Source organism: Prionailurus viverrinus, chromosome B4 (genome assembly GCF_022837055.1).
Source record: "Prionailurus viverrinus isolate Anna chromosome B4, UM_Priviv_1.0, whole genome shotgun sequence".
NCBI lineage: Eukaryota > Metazoa > Chordata > Mammalia > Carnivora > Felidae > Prionailurus > Prionailurus viverrinus.
The window spans coordinates 75806912-75817434 of record NC_062567.1 but is presented as its reverse complement, the minus strand read 5'-3'; the positions used below and the strand labels follow the sequence as shown (position 1 = coordinate 75817434).

General features: G+C 49.5%; 1 protein-coding gene across 6 annotated transcripts; it reads right to left on the bottom strand.

The window, feature by feature from the left end:
- Positions 1-2052: 2052 nt before the first annotated feature.
- LOC125171193 (keratin, type II microfibrillar, component 5-like) lies at positions 2053-9519 on the bottom strand. Of its 6 annotated transcripts, none has more exons than XM_047868386.1 (5): positions 7101-9519; positions 5828-5953; positions 4046-4263; positions 3055-3086; positions 2053-2577 (listed from the first exon to the last, which is right to left on the bottom strand). In XM_047868386.1, exons 1-5 carry the CDS (start codon positions 7101-7103, stop codon positions 2318-2320), a joined length of 639 nt encoding a protein of 212 aa, XP_047724342.1. In that variant the 5' UTR covers positions 7104-9519; the 3' UTR covers positions 2053-2317. The 6 variants fall into 6 exon arrangements, with proteins under 6 accessions (XP_047724342.1, XP_047724339.1, XP_047724341.1 ...); XM_047868383.1 differs by lacking the exon at positions 7101-9519 and adding an exon at positions 6570-7080; XM_047868385.1 differs by lacking the exon at positions 7101-9519 and adding an exon at positions 6570-7080 and having other exon boundaries at positions 2053-2537.
- Between the last annotated feature and the right edge of the window lie 1004 nt (positions 9520-10523).

Sequence of the window (10523 nt, the reverse complement as noted above, 5' to 3'; positions counted from 1 at the left end):
GATTGTGTGTAGACTCATCCAGAGACTCCTGAGGGGTTTCCATGGGGTGAGACAGGTTAATGGTGGAAGAATGACCCAATGCGTCCAAGGCCAGAGCTGACCACACAGGACTACAGAGCCTCACGCTACCCATTCACCCGTTCATCCGTTCATATCCACTGCATGGCAGGCCCTAGAGATGGGTTGACAAGACAGTCACTGGCTCTGAGGGGCTTATATAGAGATGCCAACATCTAAGTCACATCTGTCACGTCTAAGTGCTATCAAGTATGAGGCAGGCCGGAGCAGAAGAAGGCTGACCCCCTAGTGGTCCCGTTCTGCTGAGAAGTGATGTCTTCACTGGTGACACCCACCTCCCTTCAGAAGTCACCTTGACTAACAAAGCTTGTAAATAGGCTGGTAAGACTCTCTATAAATGCACCACACAGTTCTCTCCCACCCCAGGCTGGAATGTGGCCCGTGGCCAGGGAAGCCACTCAGAGAATCGGTCCCCAAACCACAAACATGGCTGGTGGCCCACGCAAGACACGCAAGCCTGACCCAGCAGCCCATGGGATCTGGACTGACGTCAGGCTTGCGATTCGAAACGGGAAAACGTGAACAGCCAGCCCTCCGTGGTGTGGGCCGCAGAATGCTCACCATAAACCTAGCCAACGACTCCAGGTGAGAGTTCCCTTGGCACCTCCCTCCAAGTCCTTTCCTTGACATTATCAGCACAGCAGGAGCTGGCAAAACCTGACCTTGAAGATCACAGAATGTCATTACCTTCCTAGCAAAATGCAGGGAACCTGGAGCCCAACCGCAAAATCTCGCAAAGGGGCAGCTCGGCTCTCAGCTGCTTTGCACTGAGAGTGTCGGTAAGAACGTTTGTTTATACAGTTGGTGTCGGTCAGAATTGGCCAAATGGGGCTGATGTGTGTGTCCATTGGGTCCGTGTCCCCTGCCCCCCTGCTGCGTGGCAGTCCTTATGCCAAGTTTCGGTCTCATTCCTCTTGCATGATACAGTTCTGTTTACCCAGGAAGGGGGCCTTTTTGGATACCTGTTTTCTGGGCAGGGACCCAGGAGAACACAGCAGACATAGTGTACCTTAAAAGGTAAAGCCAAGGCCTCTGGCCAATGACGCACCTTAACCCCACCCAGGGACACAGAAAGCAGGAACCATTGTTCCCCGCATGTGTTGATGATGTAACCCTTTGTGCAATAGAAAAGACTGTGAGTTCACCGAGTGGAAGCTTCTCTCGGGCCTGTGTGGCAAAGAGAGAGCCCAGAGATCCAGCCCTTCTCTGGCCACCCACCACCCCCCGCAAACTGGCCTATCTTCTGCCCCTCAAAGTCCAGTTGCCTTGTAAAAACCCACAGCAAACAACACCATAGACCTGGAAATAGAGGCAGAGCCAGAAGCTCCATCTGCTTCCAAAGACATGCTCTCCCAGCCCACCATCGGGTCATTTGTTAAACTAGAACCCAGGCCTGGGCCACCCAGCTGTGTTCATATCCCCCCGCCAGAATCTTCGAGGGCCGTCTTCCCCGGAGCCTGTCCTCAAGTGCCCCTGCCAGGCCGGCAGAGGGTGATTTGCCTTCATCCCCACCTCCTCCATTCTCTTTGGGGCTGGTTTGGGCCTGCCTCCCCACCAGAACGTCCTGTGCAGGGCCAGAACCAGAGTGCCTGGCTCACTCAATACTGCACCTGACCCTCAGAAGCCATTCGGTAAGTGTCTGTAGGGCGAGTGACTGGATGAATGAAGGCAGCGCTCAGCAACCAGACATGGTGGAATGCGGGCCCCAGGCTGGGGAATAAGCAGGTCTGAGGAGGAATGAACCCCCTCTTTCACTTTCCCCAAGGGTCCTCTGTCAACCCACCACCACCACCAACCTCAGGATCCTGGTTCAGTGACATCACCATAAACTGAAGTCATGTGGACCCACACTCCGCAAGGGGAGGGCTGCTTCCTGGTAGTGTTCGCTCCTTTTCTCCCCTACCCCCAAATCCAGCCAGCTTCGTCTTGGCTCTGTACCTAGCTTGAGGAATCCAGGCACAAACAGCCCAGGGGCTCAGTCCACTGAAGAACTTTTATTGCAAAGGAGGAGTCCTAGGAAAATAAGAGTGAAGGGGTGGGGGCAGGTCAGAGGGACAGGGTGCTGGGTCCAGGTAAGCCACACGGCCTCCTCAGTGGCTCAGCATCTTCACCCTGGAAACCGGGCAGTCACCGTCCGGTAAACTAGATTCCAAGACTTTACGCTCCGGGGTGGGGGCAGGCAAGAGGGAAAGATGAGGTGACGGCTAGCTCCGTGGGAGGGGGTGTCTGAGACAGAGGGTCAAGTCCTTGGGGCAGAAGCTAGGGTTCTTTTTCTCCAGGGCATGGCAGGAAGGTTCAACATCTGCGGGCACCGCTGCAGCCAAAGCCCCCGAAGCATCCGGGGGAGCCGCAGAGCGCGCAGCCGCCGCCAGGGGCGCTCGTGTCCAGGGCGCCGGAGCCCGCTCGGGGAGGCAGCAGGTTGGCCGGGCCAGAGGCTGAGCCCAGCCCGCTGCCCAGGGCTGAGCAAAGCGCGGCTGTCAGAGGAGAAGCCGTCTTCTCCTGCTCCGCCCCCAGAAGACAGACATACAGACTCCTCTCCCAGAGAGTAGCCTCAAAGACCCTCCTCCTCTCCAGCAGTCAGAGGTGCAAACTCCCCAAAGACCAAAGGGTCTTGGTGCAGACCCCTTCCTCCAAGAAACAGACTCCAGAAGGCCCCCCTCCCTGAACTCGGACACTCAGGTTCTCCCCACGTGAGAATCAAACAGTCTCTTCCACAAGGACAGACCCACAAGAACACCCTCCCACACCCTAGGGCAAACCAACAGAACCTGCCCCCAAAGAACAGACCACAAGACCTCCCCCTTCAACACTCACAAAGAATCACCCCCGAGAGAATAAACAGCCCCCCACAAAAGGGAGACACACAGAGGAAGCAGATCCCAAATCCCAAATCCCTTCCCAAGAGAATGCACACAAAGGGGCGTGGGAGATAAGATTGAACTCCTCTAACCCAAGCTATGTCTATTATTTACTTACTGAAGCTTCCTGCCCCAAATCCCAGACCAAGCCTGCGGAGAGAAGGAGGAAGCAGGTGAGTGAACATCCCTCCTGGGTATAATAATCCCCATTCTCCAAAACATAACTTTCCTGGCCCTCCCCGGACGGGCAGAGAGATCTACATGCCCCTGGTTCTCTCAGATCCCCACAGCCCTTTTGCATCAGACTCCTCTGGAGCTTAAACTCGATCTTTCCTCCTTAAATTCAGATAGTCCGATTTTATCGATGACCTCTTGGAGGAGGGAGAAGGCTAACGACGCTTCCTTTGGCCTAAACTTAGCCTAAAAGGGGAGACCAGGAAGGGAACATTTTAAAGGACACTATAGAGGAGATAGCTCAATCATCTGAAGACTATTGGTCAAGCCACACCCAGTCGCTTTCTACCTGTGTGTCCTTGAGGTGGTCCTTTACCCTGAGACTCAGTTTCCCCATCTGTAAAACGGGGATGACAGCACCTCCCTCCCAGGGGTTTTGTGGGGTTGAAAGATAATAAATGCTGCATGCCTGTTGCATGGCGGGTTCCCTGTCCCTCCCCTCAGCCTGGGGTACCCAGCTGGAGCTAGCAGCCCTTGGGTCTCTACTGCAGTCTGAGGTTAAAAGCCAGGCCCTGCCTGTTCCCATAAACCCTGCCTTCGGGGCAAGAAGGGCAGAACTGAGAAGGCACTCCAAACTGGAGACATTATTCCCCCTGGCTAGGCCTTGGTCCTTGCAGCTGCCTCACTGGACAGACTGGCCCCTGCTCTCTGCCCTTGGGGGTGTGTGACCATGTGTCGTCCCATCCCAGGTGCCCATCCCTAAAGGGCCTTAAGCTGGTGGGGAGAAATTGGCTCCAGGAGAACAAGGCCCTGGATCCCCAGGTCTTCTCTCCCCACCACCCCCCCTCCCCAGCTGGTGAGGACCCAGATGGTGACCTCCCTAGGCCCCTGCACTCCTCGCCGTGGCCACACCCAAAGCACCGCCCAGCCCCCACCTGCTCTCCTCGTCCTCCAGCAGCTTGCGGTAGGTGGCGATCTCGAAGTCCAGGCCCAGCTTCACGATCATGAGCTCCTGGTACTCCCGCAGCTGCCGGGCCATGTCCTGCTTGGCTCGCTGCAGGGCGGCCTCCAGCCAGGCCAGCTTGCCCTGGGCACTATCTGAGGCACTCTCCTGCAGAGCTCGTGGCTCCCTGGCTCTGTCTAGTTCACAGGGCTGGGGGCGAAGGAAAGAGCACGGATAGGACATCCTTGGCCCCCACCCCCTCCCCCATCAAAGATCCAGACCCTTCTTGGAGGCCAGAGGGCCAATGAGGGATTAGAGATCACTGTATGGAATGGGCCTTCCTGTTCCAAAAAATGTGTCTGTGTCTGCCCAGCTCCCAGTGTGGAGATTTGGGACCAGCCATCCGAGATGGCTGAGACAGAGCCTTTCACGTCTAATATGGTAACTCTTCTCAAAGGAGCTAGGATCCAGGAAGCATCAAATGCTCCTGAGCACATAATGCTAGGTTTATTATTTCATCAGGGAAACTAACAGGAAGGATATCCTTTCCTCACCAGAAACTAGCCTCCGTAGTCTCTGCAGAAATAGAACAATAATAAACGCTGGCCTTGATGAGCTTTGCTTGCTGCTTAGGAAACTGGGGGTGGGGGATTGGGGGACTGTGATCAGAACAGCAGAGGCCGGTGGCAGACTGAACCATGACAGGCCCATCCATTCACTGTGCCACCCCCTTGAACCTGAACAGCTTGTCCCTCCTCACAGTCATCAGTTCCTGAAGAAGGGAGGACCCCTCAGAGCCTCAGACACTTGTATCCACAGAAAGCAGGGGAAACAGGAAGCAGAACCCCTTCCCTCTGCAGGTAAAGTATGAGCCCAAGGGGCTTGACAGGGCAGCTGGGAGGAGAGAGGGGAGATTGAGAGGCAGAGAAGTGGGAAGAAAGAAAACATCCATGTGGGAACCTCTCTTTCCTAAGCCTAGAGCCTGAGCTGCAAACCCGAATGCCTCCAGAGGCCTGGCTGGAGGCATCCCAAGGTGAAGGCCAAATGTTAACCCTCTAGCAATAGTATCCAGTTCCAGAAAGAAATCCGCACATTGTCCGTCTCCCACAATCACCAGGACCTCTTTCACCGGTTTCAGCCTCTCACATCTCTAATTTAGAGACGCGGGTGTTGGCACCTTTTGCCTTCCACAAGGATAATAACAGCACCAGCCAAGATGATGAGAAAATGGCAAGAGCCCTCTGCCTCTGCATCAAAGGACGCAGCTCAGGGTGGTGGGGTCGATGCACACAAAAGGAGCACGGCCTTGTGTGAAGGCGACAGAGAAGACAGAAGCCTCCCTTCCCTAGCAGAATGTTGCCAATTCCGTGCATTATTTAAAGAGAACCCAGAAAACCGGATTTCTACGGAACGTCTTGCGATTCCCAAAGAAGGGCTCAAGTTTAATGCTATGTAGGACAAACAAAGCACGCAGATACAAAATCGCATGTGCGCATGAAAACTGATAGGCAAACAAGCGTACAGATTTATACGTATTTTACCTACGGGTCAGTTACGTGCCCACATGAACTACTACAGAGTCCCAGGCAAAGGCAGCGTGATGTACACGTGTAAAGCCACACTTTCGTTTGTTCGGACATTCACAAAGAGAAACTCTACCCATCTACTCCAGAGGAGGGGGACGACCAGTCGAGCTGTCATAGATAATGGACACCCTTCCACCGTTCATCACTCCGGTGCGCCACCCCCACCCCCCGCCACCCCCACCCCTCACCTGACTCTTAGCACTGTTCACCTCCGCAGTCAGCCGCTGGATGGCCTGGTTAAGCCTGTTCAGCTCCTCCTTGCTGTGTCGCAGGCCCTGCGTGTGTTTCTGCACGGTCGCCTGTACCTCCTCGCACTGTGGGGCGGAGGCAGCACAGGACAGGGGAGGGTCAGGGCGAGGAGGACAGCCAACAAGGGCACTCAACCGAAGCCCGCAAGACAGCTCCAGGACCAACCCCTCCACCTTCCCTCATGAGCAGGTCATCTGACTACTCTGGGCCTCTGTTTCTTTGTCTGGAAAATGGGGATGATCGTCTTTCCTATTGCCGAGGGTTGACGGGCACACTGGCGGATGCTCTATCGGGTCTAGAGATGCCAAAGGTAATGTCGAAGGGGTGGCACAAAGAACAACGCAGGCCAATAATCTGTCGAGTCATTGGACTGAGATCACATAGGGTCCCAGGCAACAGGGGTAGTTAGACTCTAGCAAATCAGTTATGGTCATTCACATAGGATCATGGCAATTAATACAAACACCATTTTTAAAGATCCAGCAGTGATTCCTAATTTAAAAGTACTTTCGAAAATCTCTGAATATAAAGAAACTCCTTTAACTTGATGAATGCTACTAATCAGCGACAGGGATCCAGATTCCAGCTCCTTCGCTAAACCCAAGGCCACTATGGGGAGAGCTATCTAGAAGGGACAAAATCAGGGGGCCTTTTCCCTTTCCTGCACCTGTCCTCACATACCAGCCCATAAACCACCTGGGCTCGGTAACTGACGCACAGGGCCTTATTCTCTTCAAGGTCTTCTATCTCCACCGTCTCACCTGGGCTCAAGACCACCTGTGAAGTAGGCCAGGTGGGTGTTACTGTCTCCCTTATCCTTCCTTGGGCAAGCTGAAGCTCATTACATCTACTGTCTGAGGAAGTAGGGACCCAGTGGGACATGAGTGACCCTGCCAGTCGAGCTGAGCTAGACCGCGTCTTAAGTGCATGTTCTTTGCTCTACACCCTGAGGAACATTAAAGTCACACACACTCTTCAACCCAGACAACAGGAACTGTTCACGCCAAACCCAGTGCAAATTGCTTTCCAGGGCAGAGGGGGTATGGGAAATGGATATGAACAGACTCCCACAGGCCACCCTTTCCGGGTCCCATTCCCAAAAGCTGTAGACACAGCAGACAAGCTTGTGCCTGGCTAGGCCCAACAGATCTGGGCAGAGTCCAAGACCCCCTCATCCCATGTGACCCAATGTGCCACATAGACAAGTCTCACCATGATGAAAAGAGCTGTCGTCTCTCCAAGCCTCCGGGGCGCACCTAAGCCCAGCTCCAGCCCAAGGAGCTCCCAGAATCCTCGCCTCTGGGGACAAAGCTGCTCCCTCCCAGGGGGCTTTGTGACCTCACCTTGCAGAGTTCTGACAGGGGCTGGAAGGGGCTGTTCTGTCAGCCCAGGTGGGAGAGTGGAGGTCCCTGGCCTGGAATGGGCCTTGAAGGAAAGAGGAGGAGAGGGAAGGAAGGATCCTTCAGGTGGGGGAAATGTGCAGAGCCAAGGAATTTGGGCTTATGGGGTGAGAAATGGGGAGCCACAGAAGGTGCTTGAGCAGACCACCACCCTGGTGTGCGATGCAGTTTAGGAAGGCCCGTCTGGAAGCAGAGGGAAGGCAGACAGGAGGGAAAGAGACTGGGTCTGGGATTCCAGTGCCAAGACTAGGTAGGCATCTGGGACAGGATCGAGCCTCTTAACTGCAGGAGGAACCAGGAACCAGACAGCACACGCTGGTCAGCATTTTCTTTCTGTTTTATAAACTTCTCATATGTGCAAAAGAATGTGTGCATATAACCTACATTTAATGATTTAAATGGCAACAGTAATAAAAACAGATCCTTGTGTACCTCCATCAGTACCTTCGAAGCCCCACGTGGGACCCTTCCTGATCATAGCATCTTTGGTCCCTGACCCTATCCCATCTCCAAAGTAACCACTCTCCTGGGGTTTGTAGTGAGCGTTCCTTTGCTTTTCTTTAGCCTCTGGTGTGCATGAGTCCCTCAGCATTTGTTCAGTTTTGCCTAACATTAAGCTTTACAAAAATAGGATTACGTTGTTTTTATGACTTGCTTTTCCCTCCCCGACATTCTGTATGTGAGCTTTTGATGCATACAGCTTGGTTCATTTGTCACTGCTGCGTAGTATCCCAGTGTGTGATTCTCTCTCCATTCCCCTGCGGGTATACATCTGTGCACTTTTGTTTTTGTGCTAACAATGCCGGTGTGAACCTGTAGGTACTTTTCCGCTGTCGTACTTTGGCAAGAGGATGTTTGGGCTACTGGCAGTCAAACTATTGTTTAACCACAGCTCAAAATAAGAAACGGATTTTATATCGTGAATCCGTACCTACCTCCATGCTCACGCACCTAAAGGGAAATAAGGTTCGTGAAGAATTGCTCACTCCTACTAAGCGCGGTGAGTTCTGACTCTCGAACCACTCACCTGTACACGTTCTTTCACTTTGTATGGCTTTATGTTTTATCTTTAGGTTTTCAACAGGACCTTATGTTGAGACTTCACTTCTTATAGTGTGTTGATTTTATTATGTATTTAATATAATGAAAATGAAATACCCATGAAGCCACTTATAGACACAAGAACCAAACGTCCCTAATAATTTACACATGCCTACACACTGCCTCCCCAGCCTGTTTCTGCTTCTTGATCGGGGTGGGGGGGGGCTTCCTTGAATTTCTCATCATTCCCTTGTTTTCTTTTCTTCTAGTTTGATTACATGCATGCATGTACCTGTAAACATTATTATTATTATTATTTAGTTTTTCTTGTTTGGTTGGGTTTGGGGTTTTGGGTTTTTTAAGTATATCACTTACAAAAGGACTTGCTTTTTTTTTTTCTAATATTGTAGAACTAGGGTCTTTCACTAAGATTCATAGTATTCTATTACGTGAATACAGGGCACTTTATATAACTCTATTATTGTTTTGTTCTGTTTTCTCTTACAAAGTTGGTGCTACGAACATTTTTCTAAATGTCCCCGATGGATGTGTGTGAGGATTTTTCTGTGATACACATCTAGGACTGGTATTTCTGAATCAAATAGTGAATATTACCACACAAAAGTTATTTGCCAAAGTCATATAATAAAGACTTATACTTTGATCAGCAATACATAAAAGATTCGTATCTTCTCTGACGCATCTGATTCTCAATAATGAAATGATATAATCAGTCTTATTTTTGATCTGACTTTGCATTTTCGTGATTCCTATTGAGGCTGAGTATCTCTTTAAGTGTTTATTACCTGTATGGATTTCCTTTTGCCCATTTTTTTGTTGTTGGGTTGTTTGCTTTATTCTTACTAGATGCTAAGTGTTTTTTATATTTCTATATAAATTTATACTTCTAGATATTATACTTTGTCACTTATATGTATCACAAATATCGCCTTCAAATTTATGGCTTGTCTTTTCACTTTGTGAATATTTTGATAAATAAAAGTTCTTAATTTTAGTGTCTAATTTACCCATCTCTTCTTTCAGATTAAGCATTCATCATGCCTTGCGTAAAAATCCTTATTTATACCAATGTCAGAAAGAGAGGGACGCCTGGGTGGCTCAGTCATTTGAGCATCCAACTCTTGATTTCGGCTCAGGTCATGATCCCAGGATCGTGGGATCAAGCTCTGCATCGGGCCCTACACTCAAGCACGGAGACTGCTTGGGATTCTCTCTCTTTCTCCCTCCACCCCTCTCCCCTGCTAGAGCTTGCCCACACACACTCTCTGTCTCTCTAAATAAATAAAAAAAGGAAAGACATTCACTAATGTTTTCTTCTAAAGATTTTAAAGTTTTGCATTTGAAATTTATAATTATAGTTTGCTTGGAATTGATTTTGTGTATAATAGAAGGCAAGAATCCAGTTTCATATTTTTTCCATGTGGATAACCAATGCCATAGTCCCTTCTTTACTACTGATCTGCAATATCACTACTGTGGCATATCAAAGATACAGATCTGGCTATATATATATAACTTTATATATTACATATAACTTTAGTTATATATTTATATATAGTTACTATATTTATATAATATTTACATACAAGAATAGACAAACTGATCAATGAAACAAACTAGAGAACCCCTAAATTGACATATATTATGTACATTACACATAACACATATATATGTTGTTAATATATTCATGTTTTATATAAAGTATATTGTATTACATATTATAATAAAAATATTATGCATAAAACACATCTAATGTGTATATAATATATATGTATAATATATATGTTATTATATATATTGTTACTATATATATATAAAATATACGTCAATTTAGGGGCTCTCTAGTTTGTTTCATTGGTCAATTTGTCTCTTCTTAAGTGGATATTACACTGAATTAATAGCTTTATAACTACCTCTGAAAGGGCAAATACCATTCAAATGCTCTTTTTTATCCCACGTATTCTTTTTTTTTAATTTTTATTTATTTTTGAGAGAGAGAGAGAGACACAGCATGAGTGGAGGAGGGGCAGAGAGAGAGGGGGAGACACAGAATCTGAAGCAGGCTCCAGGCTCCGAGCTGTCAGCATAGAGCCCAATACGGGGCTCAAACCCACAAACAATGAGATCGTGACCTGAGCCAAAGTCCGAGGCTCAACCGGCTCAACCGACTGAG